The sequence below is a fragment of the Meles meles genome, chromosome X (genome assembly GCF_922984935.1).
Source record: "Meles meles chromosome X, mMelMel3.1 paternal haplotype, whole genome shotgun sequence".
NCBI lineage: Eukaryota > Metazoa > Chordata > Mammalia > Carnivora > Mustelidae > Meles > Meles meles.
In genome coordinates, this window is record NC_060087.1 from 72,030,877 (window position 1) to 72,054,175 (window position 23,299).

Sequence of the window (23,299 nt, forward strand, 5' to 3'; positions counted from 1 at the left end):
AACTCATTATAGACTTAAAGACACTCGCAGATTGGAAGTGAGAGGATGGAGAAATGTTTGTCATGCAAATGGGTATCATAAGAAAGCTGGAGTAGCAATACTTGTATTGGACAAACTAGATTTTAAAGCAGAGACTGCCACAAGACACAGTAATGGTACTGTATAATAAAGGGGACAATCCATCAAGAAGATAGAAAAGTTATAAATTTTTATGCACCCAAGATGGGAACACCCAAATACATAAAATGATTAATAGCAATCATTAAGGAACTAATCAGTACTACTACAATAATAAACAGTATGGGACTTTAACACTCCACATAACATTGATGGGCAGATCATCCAAATAGAATATCAACAAAAAAATAATGGCTTTGAATGACACACTGGACCAGATGGATGTAACAGATGTATTCAGAACTTTCCATTTTAAAAAAGCAGAATACACATTCTTTTCAAGTGTACGTGGAACATTCACTAAAATAGATCACATATTATGTCACAAAAAATGGCCTCTGTTGGGGTGCATGGGTGGCTCAGTGGGTTAAATCCTCTGCCTTCAGCTCAGGTCACGATCCCCGAGTCCTGGGATCGAGCCCTGCATTAGGCTCTCTGCTCGGCAGGGAGCCTGCTTCCCCCCACCCCCCCCCCCACCTGCCTCTCTGCCTATTGTGACCTCTGTCTGTCAAATAAATAAATAAAATCTTTTTTAAAAATGGCATCAACAGTATACAAGAAGATTGCAGTCATACTATATGCCTTTGCTGACCACAATATGAAACTTGGAAGTCCACCACAAGAAATAATGTGGAAAGTACACAAGTACATGAAGGTTAAATAACATGGTAGCAAACAATGAATGGGTCAACCAGGAAATAAAAAAGTTTAAAAAAATACATGGAAACAAATGAAAATTAAAACACAACCACCAAAATGTTTGGGATGCAGCAAAAGCAGTCCTAAGAGGGAAGTATGTAGCAATACAGGCCTACCTCAAGAAACAGGCGCAATCTCAAATAAACAACCTAACTTTGTACCTAAAGCAACTAGAAGAGAAGCAACAAAGGAAGCCTAAGGCCTGTAGAAGGAAGGAAATAATAAAAGAATAGAGCAGAAATAAATGATACAGAAACTCAGAAAACAGTAGAACAGATCAATGAAACCAGGAGCTGGTTCTTTGAAAATATCAATAAGATTAACAAATCTGTAGCCAGACTTACCAAAAAGAAAAAGGAAAGGACCCAAATAAATAAAACTATAAGTGAAAGTGGAGAAATACCAACCAACAGCAGAGAAATACAAATTGTAGAATAGTATGAAAAACTATATGTTAACTAACTGGACAACCTAAAAGAGATAAATTCCTAGAAACATACCAACTGCTAAAACTGAAGCAGCAAAAAAAGAAAATTTGAACAGACCAATCACCAGCAAAGAAATTGAATCAGTAATCCAGAATCTTGCAACAAAGGCCAGGACCAAATGGCTTCATGGGAGGATTCTACCAAACGTTTAAAGAAGAGTTACTACTTACTCTTCTTAAATGATTACAAAAGATAGAAAAGCCAGCATAACCCTGATACAAAAATGAGATAAATACTCCATGAAATAGACAACTACAGGCCATTATCTTTGAGGAGCCATAGATGCAAAAATCCTCAACAAAGTACTTGCTGTTGAATCTAAGCATACATTAAAAAAATTATTCACCACAATCAAGTGGGATTTATTCCTAGGTTGCAAGAGTGGTTCAGTAGTCACTAATCAATCAGTGTGATACACTGTATTAATAAATGATAAGAAGCATTTGATCTTCTCAATAGATGTGGAAAATCATTTGACAAACTGCAACATCCATTCATGCTAAAAATCTTAAATGAAGTAGCTTTGGGGGCAGCATACCTTAACATAATAAAGTCCATATGCTAAAAACCCACAGCTAATATCATCCTTAATGGGGAAAATACTGAGAGCATTTCCCCTAAGATCAGAAGCACAACAGTGATGTCCTCTTTCACCACTGTTATTTAATATTTTACTGGAAGTGCTAGCCACAGCAATCACACAACAAAAAGAAATAAAAGGCATCCAAATCAGCAAGTAAGAAGTCAGACTTTCACTATTTACAGATGATGGAGTACTATATATAGCTAAATTAAAATACCACACCATAAAACTGCTAGAACTGATAAAAGAATTCCGTAAAGTTGCTGGATACAAAATCAGTATACAGACATTATTCCATTTCTATACTCCAGAAATGAAGTAGCAAAAAGAGAAATGAAGAAATCAGTACTGTTTACAAGTACATAGTAAACAGTAAGATACCTTGCAGCAAACCTAACCAAAGTGGTGAAAACTACGAAACACTGATTAAAGAAATTGAAGATGACACAAAGGAATGGAAAGACATTTCATGCTTGGGAACTAAAAGAACAGATATTGGTAAAATGTGTATAGTACCCAAAGCAATCTATCCATTTAATGCAGTGCCTGACAAAACAGCAACATCATTTTTCATGGGTCTAGAACAAATAATCCTACAATTTGTATGGAACCACAAAAGACCCTGAATAGTCAAAGCAATCTTGTAAAAGAAAAGGCATCACAATTGGTCAGGTTATTTTACAAAGCTGTAGTGATCAAAACAGTATGGTACTGGCATAAAATTAGAATAGAATAGAATAGAAAACCCAGAAATGTATCCACAATTATATGGTCAATTAATCTTTGACAAATCAGAAAGGAATATCCAATGGGAAAAAGACAAGTCTCTTCAACAAGTGTTCAGAAAACTGGATAGCAACATGCAAAATAATGAAATTGGACCACTTTCTTACACCATAAACAGAAATAAATTGTAAATGGATTAAAGACCTACTGTAAGACCTGAAACTATAAAAATCCTAGAAGTGAACACAGGTATTAACTTCTTTGATATTGGCTATAGCGACTTCTTACTAGATATGTCTCTTAGGCAAGGGAAACAAGCAGAATTAAACTATAGGGACATCATCAAACTAAAAAGCTTTTGGATAGTGAAGGAAAAAAATCAATAAAGCTAAAAGTCAGCCTGTGGAGTAGGAGAGTATATTTGCAAGTGACATATCTGATAAAGGGTTAGTACTGACAATACCTAAAGAACTTAAAAATTCAGCACCTAAAAAATGAATAATCCAATTAAAATGTGCATAGATAGACATTTTTCCAGAGAAGATATACAGATGGCCTACAGATGCATGAAACGATATTCAACATCAAAGATCATTAGGGAGATTCAAATCAAAACTAGAGTGAGATACCATCTTGTCAGAATGGGTAAAATTGAAAACATTAGAAATGTTAGTGAGGATGTGGAGGAAAGGGAACACTTTTGCACCTTTTGTGGAAATGCAAACTGGTACAGCCCCTGTGTCAAATGCTATGATGGTTTTTCAAATAATTAAAAATAGAAGTACCCTGTGGTCCAGTAATTGCATTACTGGGTATTCACACAAAACATACAAAAATGTTAATTCAAAGGGATACATGCACCCCTATGTTTATTGCAGTATTATTTACAGTATGTATACTGTGGAAGCAGCACAAATGCCAAATGCCCATCAGTATATTAATGGATAAAGAAAGTGTGTGTGTGTGTGTGTGTGTGTATAGGCTTTTATACACACACACAATGGGATGTTGTTCAGCTCTGGAAAAGAATGAAATCTTACCAGTTCCAAATATGGATGAAGCTAATATGTGTAATGCTAAGTGAAATAAGTCAGAAAAAGACAAGTACTGTTTGATGTCACTCATATGTAGCCTTTAAGAAGCAAAACAAATGAAGAAAGGAAAAAAAGACAGACTATTAACTATGGAAAACCTCCTGAGGGGAAGTGGGTGGGCAATGGGTGAAACATGTGACAGTTATTAAAGAGTACATTTAAAAAATAATACATCCTTGCTTCAGCAGCACATATATTAAAAATAGTCCCTGAATGTGTCATAACTTTTTAAAGTTCATTTTTAAATTCTCATTCCAAACGGTATCTATATGTTTGAATTTATTGATTTTAAGTCTCGTAAGTCTCTGCCTCCATTTTGTGTTTATTTATTGAGGACATCAGGTCATGTCCTTTTCCCTTTAGAATTTCTGAATTCCTCAGTTTTCTTTTTTTTTTTTTAAAGATCTTATTTATTTATTTGACAGACGGAGATCATAAGCAGGCAGAGAGGCAGGTGGGGGGGTGGCGGGGACAGGCTCCCTGCAGAGCAAAGAGCTCAATGCGGGGCTCCATCCCAGGACCCTGGGACCATGACCCGAGCCGAAGGCAGAGGCTTCAACCCACCGAGCCACCCAGGCGTGTCTGAATTCCTCAATTTTCTTAATGAATTCCCATGGTGTATTTTAATGTGTTTCATTGTCTATATCTCCTGTATCATAGTAATGTAGTATAACTAACTGATAATTTCTATTTAAATTGAGAACTAGAAGATTTTGCTTTAATTTCATCTGTCTTTTCGCATACAAAAATCTCAGTCTTTCAAATGCCAATGTACTTTCTTTTATTTGGCAAAACAATAAACACAACAGTTTCATTATAAAATATTAACACTGCCTCCAATAGTGTGATTATTAGAAATATATTAAATACATTATTAAAAGCAGTTTTAAGATTTTTGTTGTTGTTTTTGCATTTGTATTTTTTGCTGTTCCTTCTGGCCTTTGGTTATATTACCCATTAGGGATGGACAATCAATTAACTTGGTTCTAATCACTGTGAATTGTTCCTCTCTGTGATCATTGCCTCTGCATTGTTTATTTCATTTTCCATTTAGTTTTCAGGGCTTACCTTTTATCTTTAAATTTTTGTCAAGATTTACTTATTTTAGAGGTAGAAAAAGCAAGAGTATGTGAGCAGGGGGGAGGGACAGTGAGAGAGAGAAAGGGAGAGAAGCAGACTCCCTGCTTAGCTTGGAGCCTGGCTTGGGGTACGATCCCAGGACCCATGACCTGAGCTGAAATCAAGAGTTGGATGCTTAACCAACTGAGCCACCCAGGTACCTCTTTTAATCTTTAAATTTAAAAATTTTGTACTTATCATAGGACTCTTGATTTCCTTTTTTTTCTTTCTTCAAATTTAAATTCAATTAGCCAACATATAGTACATTATTAGTTTCAGATGCAGGGTTTAGTAATTCATCAGTTGGCTAAAACACACAGGATTCTTGTTTAATACAAAAAATCCTTTGCTACATGATGATCTCTAAAGCAGAACTAATCATTAGGACTGACTTTATGTTAGACTAATAAATATATAGTCTTTATTACAAAATAGGTAACAAAAATTCTTATAAAGAAAACTTTACATTTTAATTCTGTTAGTGAAGTAGAAAATAATCCATATTTTCTGTTCCCAAGTGAAGACAGATAAGGCACTTACCCATTCTGACAAGTGTGAGGTGATATCTCATTCTACTTTTGATTTGGAGTCCCCTAATTATCCCAACTGTGATCTAATTAGTCCTACATGTTTTTCTCTTTTTCTGGTGGTGCTACTTAAAATGGCTCCCATGCATAGTACACAAGTGCCATCTAGTACTTTTAAGTGCAAGAAATATGTGATGACCTTACAGAGAAAATATTTGTGTTCAATATACTTGGCTTAGGCATGAGTTATAGTGCTGTTGACCATAAGTTTAATGTCAGTGAATTAACTATATATTAAATAAGGTGTTTTTAAGCAGAAACACATATGAATCAAGGTTATATATTGGTCAGTTGATAAAAATGTAACCAGAAGATTGCAAGAAATTACCCCTTATTTTCCCTAGGAGCAGTGTTTCAGTATTCCCTAAATCACTTTTCACAGCTATTTTATGGAATGCAGCTACTGCAAATAATGGGAATCAACTGTATTTTGATTAAAGAAGTGCTTGGAAAGGATGAGTCTTTTGTGGGAATTAATCTGATGATCTTCTTTAGTGTTGGTTTTTGTAAATCTTTGTATGATAGAATTCTGTTCTAGGACCTGTTAACTTTTGGAAGAAGCCAGTTTCTCTCTTTTATTGATTTTAAACAAGTCATTAATAATTTTGAATTGACAGGGCACCTGGATGGCTCAGTGGGTTAAAGCCTCTGCCTTCAGCTCAGGTCATGATCCCAGGGTCCTGGGATCGAGCCCTACATTGGGCTCTCTGCTCGGTGGGGAGCCTGCTTCCCCCTTCTCTGCCTACTTGTGATCTCTCTCTCTGTCAAATAAAGAAATGGAATCTTTAAAAAAATAATTTTGAATTGACAAGTCATTATTCTAAAGTTTTAAATAATTTTAATGCATGGTCTTATCTTATGAAAAGTAGGATTGCCTTTGCTAAGTTTTAATGCTATTTAATTAATGGCCTTATGAGACTATAAGTTTGTATAGTACATGAAGCTCTGATATATTTTTTTGAATATCTTATTTAATTTTCTAAATCAGGAGTTGACTTTTTTTCTGTAAAAGTTTAGATGGCAAATTTGTTAGACTCTATAAAACATAAGGTCACATTTTCTTCTTTTTTATTTTTGTTTTCATAATTCTTTATTAAAAACAAAAAGAAGAAAGAAAACAGGACACCTGGGTGGCTCAGTTGGTTAGGTGTCTGCCTTTGGCCCAGGTGGTCTTGGGATCAAGTCCCACATTGGGCTCCTTGCTCAGCAGGGGGCCTGCCTCTCCCTTTGCCTGCCACTCCCCCTGCTTGTGCTCGTGTGCTCTCACTCTCTCTGGCAAATAAATAAAATCTTTAAAAAATGTAAAAAGAAAGAAAGGAAGAAGACATTTTTAGCTCAGACACCAGGTCGGATTTAGCCCAGAGCTGTAATTTGCCAATTCCTATTCTAAAATTTTCATGTTATGCAATCAGCTGCCTCTCTTTGGGTAGGGAATCCCTTCTTCCTCAGTATAACCTGTGTTTGAAAAAGGCTGAGGATGCCAATGTACCTGTTTTCTTTTGATCAAAATCTTGGCCTTTTCTGTTTGGAGACATCAGGTATGTTGTGTTTTATTGATATTATGGATCTCAACCAGAGCCTCATTAACATCCCATACATCTGAGAAGAAATATGAGGAGTAAGTCCAGCCACTTAACATCTTTATTCAGCAAGGAAAGACTGGGGAGCTAAAATTACTTGTCCATTTACCAAGTACAAGCCATTTTTATATAATTATGTATTTAATCTTCATGATAACCATATAAAAGGATGGCATTTTCATGTTTTTTTCAGATATATAATCTGAGACTCTAAGGTAGCACTGTCCAGTAGGATTTTCTTCAATGATGGAATTACTGTGTATCTGTGCTCTACAGTATACTGTTGAGAATTAGTGTATACTGATTACAGTATGCTGATGGAATTACTATGTATCTGTGTTCTACAGTAAACTGTTGAGCACTTGAAATGGAGCTAATGTAACTAAGGAAATAAATTTTAAGGTTTATTTTTTATTTAAATTAAAATAACCACAAGTAGCTAATACTTACCATATTGTGCAGCGTAACTCTAAGAGCTTAAGTTACTTGCCCAGATTTAGACAGTTCCACAACTGGATTCAAAACCAGGTCTGTGTAACTCCTAAGCTAATGTTTTTGCCATTATGCCACACTACCTCATTCATTAAAGGTGGATGGGCCCTACTCTACTGATTAGAAAATGTAGCGAATTTATGTAGCCATTTTTCAAAATATGTTAACTTTTAGGTCACTAGTTCAGTTAATCTAGACTCTGGAGCACTGGATCATAAATATCAAGCAATACCTATGAATTTATTTTATAGTATATATATTATTATAGTATTATGTGAAGTAAGATTAGTGTACACTGAGATTAGGGTAATAAATTTTTTTTAGCTATTAGCGTACTTCAACAGTGTTTTTTTGTATCTAAGGAATAAGAAAGATCTAATCAGCTGTTTTTAAAATGGCTTTTAAATGTGAGAATTTACATTCTTTAATCACTTCAGAGATATATTAACAAAATATCTCAGGTGCATGGGAGAACGTTCTTGATGGCATTAGCTTTAATATTTCTTTATTGAGAAATGACAAAGGTATGGTATAGAAATCTTATTTCATTAGTGAATAACAAGTATAAGGAAATCAAATGTGATGTCTTTGGGAAGGCAGGCCTAGATAAATTATTCTGTGATACTGATATATCTATCAGAGGGAGGCTTGAAGGGAAAATAACAGTGAACAAAATTTTTATTAGAATTGAGTCTTTAGGGGCACCTGGATGGCTCAGTGGGTTAAAGCCTCTGCTTTCAGCTCAGGTCATGATCCTGGGGTCCTGGGATCCAGCCCCGCATCGGGCTCTCTGCTCAGCGGGGAGCCTACTTACCCCTCTCTCTGCCTACCTCTCTGCCTGCTTGTGATCTCTGTCAAATAAATAAATAAATAAAATCTTAAAAAAAAAAAAAAGACAGAAGTGAGTCTTCATTTACCCTGTCTGAAGTCTCAGTCTAAATCAGTTATGACTGGTTTAAACAGGAAATAGCCTAACTAGTGTCTCTAGCTTCTCTTATTCTGCTCAGAAAATATTGAAAATGTGTCAGGAATGAAGTATAGGCACTATCGCTGTCATCAGAGAATGTTTAGAGTCCTTTGACTAGTATTTCTTCCAGTTCTTGTATAATTTTACTTATGTGTATGCCAAAGAGACCTCTTTCCTCTGGATGTCCTTTGTCGGATTTCAGCAAGCCTCCTTTCCTATGTAAAGAATCAAGGTCTTAAAATATTTGTTCCCTAGAAAGCTTTTCATTTGGCCTTGAATGGGTAATCTTTGGGGAATATTTTGATACCTGAATGACACTGGAACACTTTGTTCTTAGAGCCAGTGATTTTCCTGCATTATTTTTTGTTTAAATATTTATTAATTTAGAGATCGGGAGAGAGAGAGAGAGCATGAACAGGAGGGGCAGAGGGAGAGAGAATCACAGGTAGACTCCATGCTCAGCACAGAGCCCGATGCAGGGCTTGGTCTCAACCCTGAGATCACAACCTGAGCCAAAACCAAGACTTGTAGCTTAGCTGACTCTGCCACTCTGGTGCCCCTTTCCTGCATTCTTAATTCAAATCAGGTTACATCCAAAACAGAGTTCACTTTGGCTTCAGATTAAGCATGAGATATGTAAGAAGGAATGTTTTGGAAAGTTAGGAACAAAGGATTTGTAATGGAAGGAAATTGTCTTTATGAATAATATCAGTATAAATTATATTTCAGGGTACAACTTGAATCATCCAGTACTCCAGATTACCCTTATTTTTTGCTTTCTCCATAGCGTTTATCAATTTGTAACATATAATTTATTTATTGTGTTTATTGCCTGTCTGTGCTCCACTAGAATGTCATCTTTGTTTTGTTTATGTATAACCTAAGCACTTGAGTCCATGGTCTGACATGTATTTGTGTACTAAGTGAATACTATGATCTATCCTACTGCATCCCTCAAATTTTGTATTCACTTCTTCTTGGTAATTATTTTATTGGTATATTCCATATAAAGTAGACAGTTAACTAATAAAAAATAATACTCTGCTATCTAGGATGATGAGAGAATTTTAGGAATTATACTCTAAAAATACATGCAGCAGTTTGGAGTGCTTGAGTTTTTAATACTTTAAATAAAACCCATCATGTTGCTTGGATACCCCCAAAATGTATCAGGAAATGGAGGATGATAATCTTTTTAATTAAATATATATTTTTGATTTATCTTTCTCAGATGGGAAAGCTGACAACTGTACCTGCAGGTCTTATATGTGCATCTATAACCGTGCTTGCAGCTAAAGAAGAAGAATACAAAAAGCAGCTAGTAAAACCAGAGCAGGTAATTTGCCTACAAAAGTTTGTGGATTTTGTATAACATAAATATGATGCAAAAGCCATGATTGTTTTTATTTTTGAGTTATCTCTATTCATCAAAAATGTATTTGAAGTATTTGTTCAGCCCATATTACAAGTGAAAGAAATAATTTTAGGGTATGTCAAAATAAACACTGTATTTTTTATATGTAAATCAAACATCTAAAATTCTAACTCCAATAAAATAAATAGTGATTTTTCTTAGTGAATAATCAATTAGTAGTACTACAGGATCTTAGTACTTAAAAGCAGTCTGATTTTTTTTTCCTTAACAAATTTATACAAGTATACCTGATATTTGAAAACCTTAGTTTAAGAAATTCATTAAGATCTCAGCTTTGAAAGTGACCTTAAATATTTTCTAGTTCAGCCTTCTGTATGGTACTGTAGTCCCCTCTGTGATAGGCACACTAAAGTGGCCATTTATCTTCTATAACAATAAAACTCTGGATAGAGGAACCTAAGGCAATCCATCCATTTTCAGGCAGCTCTCATTCAACTTAAGGTACTTCCCTATGTCAAACACAAACCTATTTCATAGTAAGTTCTACCCTTTGGCCTTGTTTCTCTTGGCATTGCTACCGTGCAGAAAAATTCCATCCCTGGATAGAGTCAGATTCTGACTTCTCTTATTCTAGATAATGTATTTCTGTCAATACTGGCTGAGATTACATTCATTTTTATGTCTATGTTTGTTTTGAGTATCCTTAAAATCAGCCTTGCTTATAATCAGCTTTTGACCATGACATAGTTAACTTGGAGTTCTCTAAAATTAATTAAACCTCATTATATGGGCCCCTGATAAGCTATGTATTTTTCCAGCTGGTACTTATGTATATGGACTTTTTTTTGGACTCCATTACAGGTACAATTATGCCTCTTTAACCTTTAACCTTCTGAGTGCTACAAGCTGGAATGCTGACTTTTTGAGGTCTCAAGATCTTGAGAGGCTCCTTAATGCTTTGATGACTACTCAGCACTTGGTTCTCCTGCTTCTCTGTCACTGGATGGTTCATCCCCTTCATGGATGTCAAAGTCAGAGTCCACCTAATCCTCTGTGTCTGACCGGTGCCCTTGATACTCATTATTTCCCAATCCCTCTGTGAAACCCCCATAAGTCATCTGGTAGAACTCATCTTCCTCCTCTTCCTCCAGGAACCCAGAAACCTGGTTCCCCATGGTCTTCTGAGGACCTGGTCGCCAGCCAAACTCATACCACCTACAGAGACTGCATTCCTACCAGCAGTCCCTCCTTCCGGTGCCCTTTTCACCATTGTAATTTTTATCTTTTCCAGCCTGAAGTCACCCCTAAGGTTTATCTGCATTCTTAGAGAAATTTATGTAAGTCTGAATCTGAATCCTGACTCCACCGCTGACTATTCAGGTGACATTAAAGAGAATTCTTAATGGTGGGATAAATATGTAGTTGTATGAATGTACCATTATCAAATGTACAATTTCCATAATTTTTTGGAAATTTAGTGTAATTCCCGTTATTTTGTTACTGTAATCAGTGTTTTGTTGAAACACCTTGTACATAAATCTTTACATACATTTATAACTCTTTCCTTATAATGAACATCTAGAAATGGAAATGTTATGTCAGAAGGCATAAAAAATATCAATACCGTTGCCAAACTGACATGCATAAAGGTAGTATTCATTTAACAAAACTGTTTCCTGAATTCCTCTTGTATGTGTATGAGGCACTGTATAAGCACCAGGTAAAGTTTTTTTTAATTTTCTTTAGCACTCTACGATAGTCACTTTCCTACATACTTGCTAATACGCAGTTTTCTTTCTCCTTTTTATTAATCTTAGAGAGGTGATGATTTTAAGCTTACCTTGACACTCTCATCTTTGTGGAGCTAAAAATCTGGATATTCCTGAAAATCTGTTTGTCCCAAATAGCTAAACTTACATATTTCTGAATTTAAAAATTTGTATTCTTTTTTTTTTTTTCTTTTTGAGTGAGGGTTTTAATTTCCTTTGATTACATACCTATAAGTGGAATTGCTGGGGCATAGCATAGCTCTATTTTTTAAATTTTTGAGGAAGCTCCACACTGTTTTTCACACTGGCTGCACCAGTTTCTATTCCCACCAACAGCGCACACGAGGGTTCCCTTTCCTCTGTATCCTTGCTAACATTTGTTACTTCTTATCTTTTTGATAATAGCCATAATGACAGATGTAAGGTGGTATCTCATTGTGTTTTTTTTTTTTTATTTGTTTATTTTCAGCATAACATTATTCATTGTTTTTGCACCACACCCAGTGCTCCATGCAATATGTGCCCTCCCTATTACCCACCACCTGGTTCCCCAACCTCCCACCCTCCTGCCCCTTCAAAACCTCAGGTGGTTTTTCAGAGTCCATAGTCTCTCATGGTTCACCTCCCCTTCCAATTTCCCTCAACTCCCTTCTCCTCTCCATCTCCTATGTCCTCCATGTTTTTTGTTATGCTCCACAAATAAGTGAAACCATATGATACTTGATTTCTCTGCTTGACTTATTTTGCTCAGCATAATCTCTTCCAGTCCCGTCCATGTTGCTACAAAAGTTGGGTATTCATCCTTTCTGATGGAGGCATAACACTCCATTGTGTATATGGACCACATCTTCCTTATCCATTCGTCCATTGAAGGGCATCTTGGTTCTTTTCACAGTTTGGCGACCGTGGCCATTGCTGCTGTAAACATTGGGGTACAGATGGCTCTTCTTTTCACAACATCTGTATCTTTGGGGTAAATACCCAGCAGTGCAATTGCAGGGTCATAGGGAAGCTCTATTTTTAATTTCTTGAGGAATCTCCACACTGTTCTCCAGAGTGGCTGCACCAACTTGCATTCCCACCAACAGTGTAAGAAGGTTCCCCTTTCTCCACAACCTCTCCAACTCACATTGTTTCCTGTCTTGCTAATTTTGGCCATTCTAACTGGTGAAAGGTGATATCTCAATGTGGTTTTAATTTGAATCTCCCTGGTAGCTAGTGATGATGAGCATTTTTTCATGTGTCTGATAGCCATTTGTATGTCTTCATTGGAGAAGTGTCTGTTCATATCTTCTGCCCATTTTTCGATATGATTATCTGTTTTGTGTGTGTTGAGTTTGAGAAGTTCTTTATAGATCCTGGATATCAACCTTTTGTCTGTACTGTCATTTGCAAATATCTTCTCCCATTCTGTGGGTTGCTTCTTTGGTTTGTTGACTGTTTCCTTTGCTGTGCAGAAGCTTTTGATCTTGATGAAGTCCCAAAAGTTCATTTTTGCTTTTGTTTCCTTGGCCTTTGGAGACATATCTTGAAAGAAGTCGCTGTGGCTGATATTGAAGAGGTTACTGCCTCTGTTCTCCTCTAGGATTCTGATGGATTCCTGTCTCACGTTGAGGTCTTTTATCCATTTCGAGTTTGCCTTTGTGTATGGTGTAAGAGAATGGTCAAGTTTCATTCTTCTACATATAGCTGTCCAGTTTTCCCAGCACCATTTATTGAAGAGACTGTCTCTTTTCCATTGTATATTTTTTCCTGTTTTGTCGAAGATTATTTGACCATAGAGTTGAGGGTCCATATCTGGGCTCTCCACTCTGTTCCACTGGTCTATGTGTCTGTTTTTATGCCAGTACCACGCTGTCTTGGTGATCACAGCTTTGTAGTAAAGCTTGAAATCAGGTAATGTGATGCTGCCAGTTTTGTTTTTGTTTTTCAACATTTCCTTAGCAATTCGGGGTCTCTTCTGATTCCATACAAATTTAAAAAATTTGTATTTTTTACTATATTATAGAATACACAGAATTCCTTGGTATTTATTGTGTTCCACAATACATTTTAAATAGAATTTAATTGAATTACTTATTAAACAAAACTGGTGGCCAGCTAAGTGTTGGGGAATATTCCCAAAGATGGGATCCAATTTTTGAGGAACTTAAATTTATGAAGGAATGAAAATGTGATTGCATGCAACATTTCTGGGTAACTTTATTGGGTTGTTATGGGTAACATTGTGTACTCTGTAAAGTGAGTTTTGCCTCCTTTTAAATTTACTTAAAATAAAGCCTGTATTAAACCAAAACACTGTGAATGAGGTATTCTGGTTAATGGAATCTTCTAGTAAACTTGTGGTTAACTCAGAAAATCCTTTTATAGTTCAGCTCTTCTTGTTAAACATCTTTTAAAAGTTTCAGTACATTTCTACCTTATTAAGTACCATCTAGTAAATATAATTAAATCTGTTAGAAAAATTTGCAGAGCCATGGGGTTATCATTTTTTAAATATTTTATTTATTTGACAGAGAGAGAGAGTGAGAGACATAGAGAGAGAGCACAAGTAGAAGGAGCAGCAGGCAGAGGGAGAGGGAGAAGCAGGCTTGCTGCTGAGCAAGGAGCCTGACTGAGGGCTTGATCCCAGCACCCTGAGACCATGACCTCAGCCCAAGGCAGCCTCTTAACTGAGCCACCCAAGCACCCCGGGGTTATTTTTTTAAATAATGAAATTTGCAGTATTATATGTAAAATGGTGCATTTGTACTGTGTGTATACAATCAGCCATAGGCATCATTGCATGTTTCTTTTTAAAATATTTCTGTGATACAAGTTTGTCTCACTGTTATTTGCTTGTTTTGACCCAAACAAAGAAAACCCCCCAAAATAACAACAACAAAAACAGAAGAAATATTGATTTGAGAGTTCTAGTTACTTTGGTTCAGTTTAATTTAAATGTGGTTTTATATGGTTTTATAGCTTACTTAATCTAATTGTAATTTCTAAGAGAGTATAAGTTTTATTTGTACAATAAGTGCCATTTCAGCCCACAGCTTCTTTTTTTTTTTTTTTTTTTTTTTTTTAAGTAGGCAGAGAAGCAGGCAGAGAGAGTGAGAGGGAAGCAGGCTCCCTGCCGAGCAGAGAGCCCGATGCGGGGCTTGATCCCAGGACCCTGAGATCATGGCCTGAGCCGAAGGCAGCGGCTTAAACCACTGAGCCACCCAGGCACCCCAGCCCACAGCTTCTAATCCATAGTAAGAATGTTCTTCCCTCAGTGAAGACAAAATTCTCAGAGTACAGTTGAAGTTCTTTTTTCCAGCTTTATAACTGACAAATAGGAGTTGAATATATTCAAGGTATACAACATGAGGTTTAGACCTATGTATTACATTATAAAATTATCACCACAATCAAGCTAATTAATATGTCACCTCGCATAGTTAACATTTTCTTCTGTGTATGTGTGGGGGTTGTAAACACTTAAGATCTATGCTCTTAGCAAATTTCAATTCTACAACACAGTATTATTAACTGTAGTCACCATTTTGTACATTGTATTTCTAGAACTTACTCTTTAATTGAAACTTTTTACTCTTAAGCCATCACCTCCACATTTCCTCCTCCACCCATCTCTGGTAACCAGTATTCTACTCTGTGCTTCTTTTTGTTAGTTGGTTGGTTTGCATTTTGGTTGTAAGTGAGATTGATCTTGCTTTCGTTGGATTGTTGGCATTTTTATTTCTTTTTTGTTGTTGTTGTTCAAGTATAATTAACATACAATGGTAAAATAGTTTCAGGTATACAGTGTAGTGATTCAACAATTCTGTACGTGTGTGTGTGTATCTCACATCTTATTTATATCTTATTTATTCATTCTTCAGTTGATGGACATGTTGGTTGCTTCCATATCTTTCCTATTGTAAATATTGCTACAGTAAACATAGGATTGCATATATCTTTTTGAATTAGTGTTTTTGTTTCCTTTGGATAAATACCCAGAACTGGATTTGCTGGATCATGTAGTTGTTCTATTTTTAATTTTTTGAGGAACCTCCATATTGTTTTCCACAGGGGCTGTACCAATTTACACTGCCACCAGTAATGCATGAGGGTTCCCTTTTCTCCATGTCCTCACCAACACTTATTATTTCTAGTCTGTTTGATTTTAGCCATTCTAACAGGTGTGAAATCATACCACATTTTTCTTTGCATTTCCTTGATGATGAGTGATGTTCAGCATCTTTTCATCTGTTCATTGGCCATCTGTATGTCTTCTTTTCAGGTTTTCTGGCCATTTTTAATTGGGTTGCTTGCTTTTTTGGTGCTGAGTTGTATAAGTTCTTTATATGTTCTAGATATTAACCCCTTATCAGATATATCATTTGAAAATATCTTCTTCCATTTAGTAGGTTACCTTATTTTCTTCTAGGAGTTTTATGTTTTCAGGTATCACATTTAGGTCTTTAATCCGTTTTGAGTTTTCGTGTGTGTGTGTGTACTGTGAAAGAAAGAGGTCCCACTTCATTGTTTTGCTTGTAACCATCCAGTTTTCCGAGCACCATTTGTTGAAAAAAACTGTCTTTCCTCCATTATATATTCTTGCCTCCTTTGCCATAGATTAATTTATTGTGTAAATGTGCATTTGTTTCTAGGCTCTGTATTCTTTTCTGTTGATCTTTGTGTCACTTTTGTGCCAGTATTATATTGTTTAGATTCCTCTAGTCTTGTATCTTGAAATCTGACAGCATAATACCTCAAGCTTTGTTTTTTTTTCTTAAGATTCTTCAGCAAGGGGTGCCTGGGTGGCAGTCTGTTAAGCAGCTGACTCTTGGTTTTGGCTCAGGTTGTGATCTCAGGGTAATGAGATCAAGCCCCACATTAGGCTCCATGTTCAGTGGGGCGTCTGCTTAGGATTCTCTCTCTGTCTCTCTCTCTCTCTCTTTCTTACTCCCTCTCTCTGAAATAAATAAATCTCTTTAAAAAAAAAGATTGCTTTGGCTATTTGAAGTCTTTTATGGCTATATACAAATTTGGAGGTAATTTGTCCTAGTTCTTTGAAAAATGTTCTTGACACTTTGATAGGGATTGCATTAAATCTGTAGATTGCTTTGTGTAGTATGGACATTTTAGCAATGTTTGTTCTTCTAGTCCATGAGCATGGAGTGTGTTTCCATTTCTTTTTGTCAGTCATCTTCAGTTTCTTCCATCAATGATTTATAGGTTTTGGAATACCAGTATTTCACCATCCTGGTTAAATTTATTCCTAGGTATTTTATTATTTTTGGTACAGTTGTCATTGGGATTATTTCCTTAGTATCTCTTTTGGCTACTTCATTATTAGTGCGTAGAAATGCAATGGATTTCTGTATATTAATTTTATATCCTGTGGCTTTGCTGAATTAACAGATTTAGTAGTTATTTGATGGTTCTTTAAGGTTTACTATATATAATATTATCATCTGCAAAGAGTGAAAGTTGTATTTCTTCCTAATCAGTTTGGATGCCTTTTATATCTTTTTCTTGCCTGATTACTATGACTAGGACATCTGGTACCACGTTGATTAAAAATGGTGGGAGTGGAGGATATCCTTGTTTTGTTCCTGATCTTAGAGGATAAGCTCTCAGATTTCACCATAGAATATGATGTTATCTGTGGGTTTTTCATATGTGGCCTTTACTATATTGAGGTGTGTTCCCACTAGACCTATTTTGTGGGGAGTTTTTATCATAAATGGATGTCTTACTTTGTCAAATGCTTGTTATACTTGTATTGATATTATCGTATGGTTTTTATACTTTCACATGTTGATGTGATAGATTACATTGATTTGTGTTTACTGAACCACCTGTGCATACTTGGAATAAATACCACTTGATCATGGTGAGTGATATTTTTCATGCATTGTTGGATTCACTTTGCTAACATTTTGCATCTATGTTTATCAGAGATATTGGCCTATAGTGGGTGTGTGTGTGGGTGTGGTGTCTTTATCTAGTTTTGGTATCAAAGTAATGGTGTCCTTGAAGAATGACTTTGGAAGCTTTCCTTCCTTTTCTATTTTTTCGAATAGTTTGAGAAGAATAGATATTAACTTTTTTTAAAATGTTTTGTTGGATTCACCTGTGAGTTCATTGGGTCCTGGGCTTTTTTGTTGCCAGATCTTTGATTACTGATTCAATTTCCTTGTTAGTAAAGGTTCTGTTTCAATGTTCTATTTCTTCCTGATTCAGTTTGTGAAGTTACATGTTTCTAGGAATTTATTCATTTCATCTAGGTTGTTCAAATTTTTGGTATATAAGTTTTTATAGTATTCTCAAATAACCTTTTGTATTTTGGTGGTGGTGGTGGTTATTTCTTTTATTTCATTTCTGATTTTATTTCCTTGAGTTCTCTCTCTCTTTTTTTTTTTCTTTATAAGTCTTGCTAAAGATTTATCAATTTTGTTCACCTTTTCAAAGAAACAGGTCCCTGGTTTCATTGATCTATTGTGGGTTTTTTGTTGTTATTTAGTTTCTAGTTCTGATTCATTCTGCTTCATCTAGTCTGCTGTTGAACCCCTGTGGTGTATTTTTCAGTTCAGTTATTATATTTTTCAGTTATGTGACTTCAATTTGGTACTTTCTTATATTTCCTTTGTTGACATTCTCACTGTGTTTATTCCCCCCCCCCCCCCCTACTTTGGTGAACATGTTTATTAACCATTACTCTAAATTCTTTATCAGGTAGATTACTTATCTTTGTATCATTAAGGTTATTTTTCTGAGGTTTTGTCTTGTTCTTTCATTTGGAACATATTTCTCTAGTTTCTTATTTAGCTTGACTCACTCTCTCTCTTTCTCTCTTTTGTTTTTTTGTTTGTTTGTATGTATTAGGGAAAACATATGCCTAATTTGAAACTAGACCTCAGGCAGCACCTTTGAAACCATAGAAATATTTACAGTTCTGTGGAGCCAAATTTTAATTTCTGTCGATCTCCAGAATATGAGATTTTGAGGTATCCCCAGGGTGATACTTGCCAAAATTGTGGCTCCAGATGAATGTGTAAGTTCCTTTCTGGGAGATCTCCTCAAAGTCAAAGTGGTGTATAAGAATGGCATTTCCCTGCTTATGTTCTTGGAAACACCTCATTAACCTATCGATATATGGGTAGCCTAAAGCCTGTTGCTAGACTGAAGCTCCAGGCTAAGTATATAGACCTTTTTTTCCAGAAGACTGGGGTTATGTTTTACTTTGATGTCTGTGCAGTACCCTGGGTTGGACACCTGCCAAGTGCTTTCTTTCCAATTTTTACATTTCCATTGTACACTGGAAAGCCAGTCCCTTTGACCACCAAGCCCAGATGGTTAAGGAGTATCCTCTGAGTGAATAATGTATACCCACTGGCTTTAGCTAGGCAGGTGGAAAGTATAGGGGGCTGGGCATGTTCACTGGCTTTAAAAAGGCAACAGGGAGGGCACCTGGGTGGCTCAGTGGGTTAAGCCTCTGCCTTTGGCTGAGGTCATGATCTCAGGGTCCTGGGATCAAGCCCCACCTCGGGCTCTCTGCTTGGCGGGGATCCTGCTTCCCCCTCTCTCTCAGCCTGCCTCTCTGTGTACTTGTGATCTCTCTCTATGTCAAATAAAAAAATTAAAATTTAAAAATAAAGGCAACAGGGAAAATATTTTGACTATCAAGCCTATGGGCTTCAGGAATGCAATGGAAGTCTGTAGGAAAATGCTGTGACTGCTTTCATTTGCCAGCCTCAGCCAAGGAAGAAGGGGTTGACACGCTGTCCATGTTCACTGACTTTAGCTAAGGAGTGGGAAGGTGCTATGACTGTGCTAGCCTGCCCCAGCCAGGAGCTAGGTAGTGCTGCAACCACTGACAATTTCTGTCTTGAAGGCAGCGGGATAGTGCCACAACCATTCACCCTGCCTGTCTTACTAAGTCAGTGGGAAGGTGCCGTGTCTCAGATCACCTACCTGTACTATCAGAGTAGGTGGAGAGTACAAAATCAGTATCAGCACCTCTGTATCTGAGGAGATTTTCAGCAGTCCCCTGCTTCTCCATCAGATGCTTTAGGTAGGCATCTTTTACATAGAATTTAGATGCTTTCAAACTACTGTTTTTTAACTGGATCTCAGGTTGAGTGGGAAAAGGCCTTTATTTTTTTAAAGATTTGTTAATTTATTTTAGAGAGAGAAAGAAAGCATGTTTGGGGGGAGGGGCAGAGGGAGAGGAAGAGAGAGAATCTCAAGCAGACTCACTGCTGAGTGTGGAACCTGATGTGGTTCTCGATCCCACAATCCTGAGCTGAAAACAAGAGTTGGACACTCAACCAGCTGAGCCACCCATGTGCTCCAAGAAACCCTTTAAAAACAGAATCTCAGTTTCTTGTAGTGCTTTGGGGCCCTTGGATAGTAGCACCTTCGGTTTTCTAAGGTGGTAGATGTTTGGGGGCTCATCTCTGTAGTGTCAATCCTAGTCATTGCGGTGCCTGATGTGGGCCATCAACCCCTTACTCTTTCTGGAGGAACACTGGACTTGTGAGATCCCTCTCTATTGTGTGTTGTCTTGCCAGAAGTTTGCTTTGGTGAGACTGTGTCTTTGTCTCTCTTACCTGTCTCAGTGTAGTCTTTTTATCCTTTTTGTGGAAAAGCAGTTCATCTGGTTTTCAGATCTTTTTCAGAAAGAAATGTTCCTGTATGTAGCTGTAGATTTAGTATTTCCATTGGAAGAGGTGAGTTTAGGAACTTCCTGTGACACAGTGTTAGAGAAGTCCTAGTTGTTCTGTTTCTAGATGCTTTTGATTAACCAGCTGTTGAGAGAGTAAGTTAAACCCCTATCTTGTTTCTAATATTTTGAGGATATGTTAACAGGTGTATACAAGTTTAAGATTATAATATCTCTGGTTATTTAAACTTTTTGCCTTGATAGAGTCACTTCATATCTAGTAATGGATTTTGTCTTAAAGTCTTTTTTCTAATATTTAAATTTTTTTTCAACACAAAATATTTTTTTTTAACAATTAGCCCAGTTATAGTATGTCATTAGTTTTTGATGTAATGTCCAAGTATTCATTAGTTGCATGTAACACCCAGTGCTCATCACATCACATGCCTTCCTTAATGCCTATCATCAAGTTACCCCATCCTCCACCTGCCTCCTTTTTATCTAATATTATATAGCTTGTAGTAGCTTTCTTTTGGTTGCAATTTGTTCATTATGCCTCTAAAATTTTTTTTAAGCTTCCTAAAGTTATTTTCAGAGTTTCTCATGGACAGCATATGAGTATATTTTGGAAATGCAATCTGATGTCATCTTTGGCTTTTAATTATACCATTTTATCTATTTGTATTATAATTACCTTTTGAATTCTACAAAATCATGTAGGTTTTTAATTTTTTGCACATCTTTTCTTGTTCTTTTTTTTCTCTTTTTTAAGATTATTTTGTCTACTTATTTTTCTGCATAACAGTTACTCAATTGTGAATTCTGATTATTTTCTTTAATTGATGAACTAGGAATTTTAACCTCCATTTGTTTTCAAGTGTGATCAGTATATTCCTCTGAACAATATTGAGAACTTAGAATATTTTTGAGTTTTTTCTTTTCTTATTATGTTAAGTTAACCACCATACAGTACATCATTATTTCTTTTAATTTTTTAAAGATTTTATTTATTTTTTTGACAGAGAGAGATCACAAGTAGGCAGAGAGGCAGGCAGAGAGAGAGGGGGAAAAGCAGGCTCCCTGCTGAGCAGAGAGCCCAATGTGGGCTTGATCCCAGGACCCTGGGATCACGACCCAAGCCAAAGGCAGCCACCCAACGACTGAGCTACCCAGGCGCCCCCATCATTAGTTTTTGATGTAGTGTTGTTATTGATTAGTTGTGTATAACACAGTGCTCATCACAGTATGTGCCCTCCTTAATACTCACCACCCAGCTACCCCATACCCCACCTCACTCCCCTCTGAAACCCTCAGTTTGTTTCCCAGAGTCCATAGTGTCTCATGGTTTATCTCTCTCTCTGATTCCCTCCCTTCAGTTTTCCCTTCCCTCCCCTGTGGTCCTCCATGCTCTTCCTTATGTTCCACATATGAGTGAAATTGTATGATAACTGTCTTTCTCTGCTTGACTTACTTCACTTGGCATAATCCCCTCCAGTTCCATCCCTGTCAATGCTATTAGTGGGCATTCATCCTTTCTGATGGCTGAGTAATGTTCCATTGTATATATGAATCACACCTTCTTTATCCATTCATCTGTTGAAGGGTGTCTTAGCTCCTTCAACAGTTCGGCTATTGTGGACATTGCTGCTATGAACATTGGGGTGCATGTGGCCCTTCTTTTCACAACATCTGTATCTTTGTAGTAGTAGTAGTGCAATTGCTAGTACCTAGTAGTGCATCTGTTGGGTCATAGGGTAGCTCTATTTTTTTTAAGATTTTTATTTATTTATTTGACAGAGATCACAAGTAGACAGAGAGAGAGGAAGGGAAGCAGGCTCCCCGCTGAGTGGAGAGCCCGACTCAGGGCTGGATCCCAGGACCCCGAGACCATGACCTGAGCCAAAGGCAGAGGCTTTAACCCACTGAGCCACCCAGGTGCCCCTAGGTAGCTCTATTTTTAACTTTGTGAGGAACCTCCATACTGTTTTCCAAATTGGCTGTACCAGCTTGTATTCCCACCAACAGTGTAAGAGGGTTCCCCTTTCTCCATATCCTCGCCAACATTTTTGGTTTCCTGCCTTGTTAATTTTTCCCATTCTAACTAGTATAAGGTGATATTTAAATGTATGTCATCCCCTCTTATACTATATTAATGTTCAGAATTTAGTTCTATTTTTAAAATATATACATAAAACATTATTTTATATATTCATTGGTTCATGTTTACCCACATATTTACCACTTTCTTTGGTAATCATTCCTTCTTATATCTCAGACCTTCTCAATGAGAATATTTTCCTTCTGCCTAAAAAGAAGAGGGTAGCAAGATAGTGGAAGAGACAGGGACCTCATTTCATCTGGTCCCTTGAATTTAGCTAGAGAACTATCAAATTATTCTGAACACCTATGAATTCAACCTGAAATGTAAGAAAAGAATTGCTGGAATTCTACAAATAGAAAACCAACCACTTTTTGCAATGTGGGAGGTACAGAGAAGTGAATCTGAGTGTATATATCTGAAGATACTCTGTGGAGTGAGGGAGCCTCCATCAGCTCCCTTTGGGAAAGTAATGCAGCCCTGGACTGCAAAATCAGAACCTTTAGAAATCTCCAGTGAGAGACATCCCTGCCTGAAGGGTGCTCAGGTGGTGAAGCAGGGCAGAATGCTAGGTTAGACAGTGTGATTTCAGGATCCTCGGGGTCACAGAAAGAATGGGGGTGCCTGAGCCAGGACAGTTCCCAAGCATTGGAGTGGGCAAACTGGTTAGGGTCAATGAACCTAGGAGGGGCTTTCAACTCGGTTTGCCATAAACCATTAACTGAGGCTTGGTCAGGTGACAGCTCTCTGTGTGGGGGCACTGCAAAGGGCAAAAATACAGGAACCCTACACCTTCCCTGTAGGGGCATTGTGGGTGTGCACATGACTGGGTGACAACTCTCCATGCTGGGCCCTGCAAAGGACAGAAACAGAGCTACACTCTGCCTGCCTGCACCACAGGAGACTG

At 36.9% G+C, this 23,299-nt stretch overlaps 1 protein-coding gene across 3 annotated transcripts in view; it reads left to right on the forward strand.

Annotated features, from left to right (window-relative positions):
- APOOL (apolipoprotein O like) overlaps positions 1-23,299 on the forward strand; it is a 125,917-nt gene that overhangs the window by 38,265 nt on the left and 64,353 nt on the right. For all 3 annotated transcript variants that reach the window (XM_045995386.1, XM_045995388.1, XM_045995387.1), the window contains one exon: positions 9,744-9,848. In XM_045995386.1, coding sequence (XP_045851342.1) covers positions 9,744-9,848 — 105 coding nt within the window. The remainder of the gene's footprint in view (positions 1-9,743; positions 9,849-23,299) is intronic.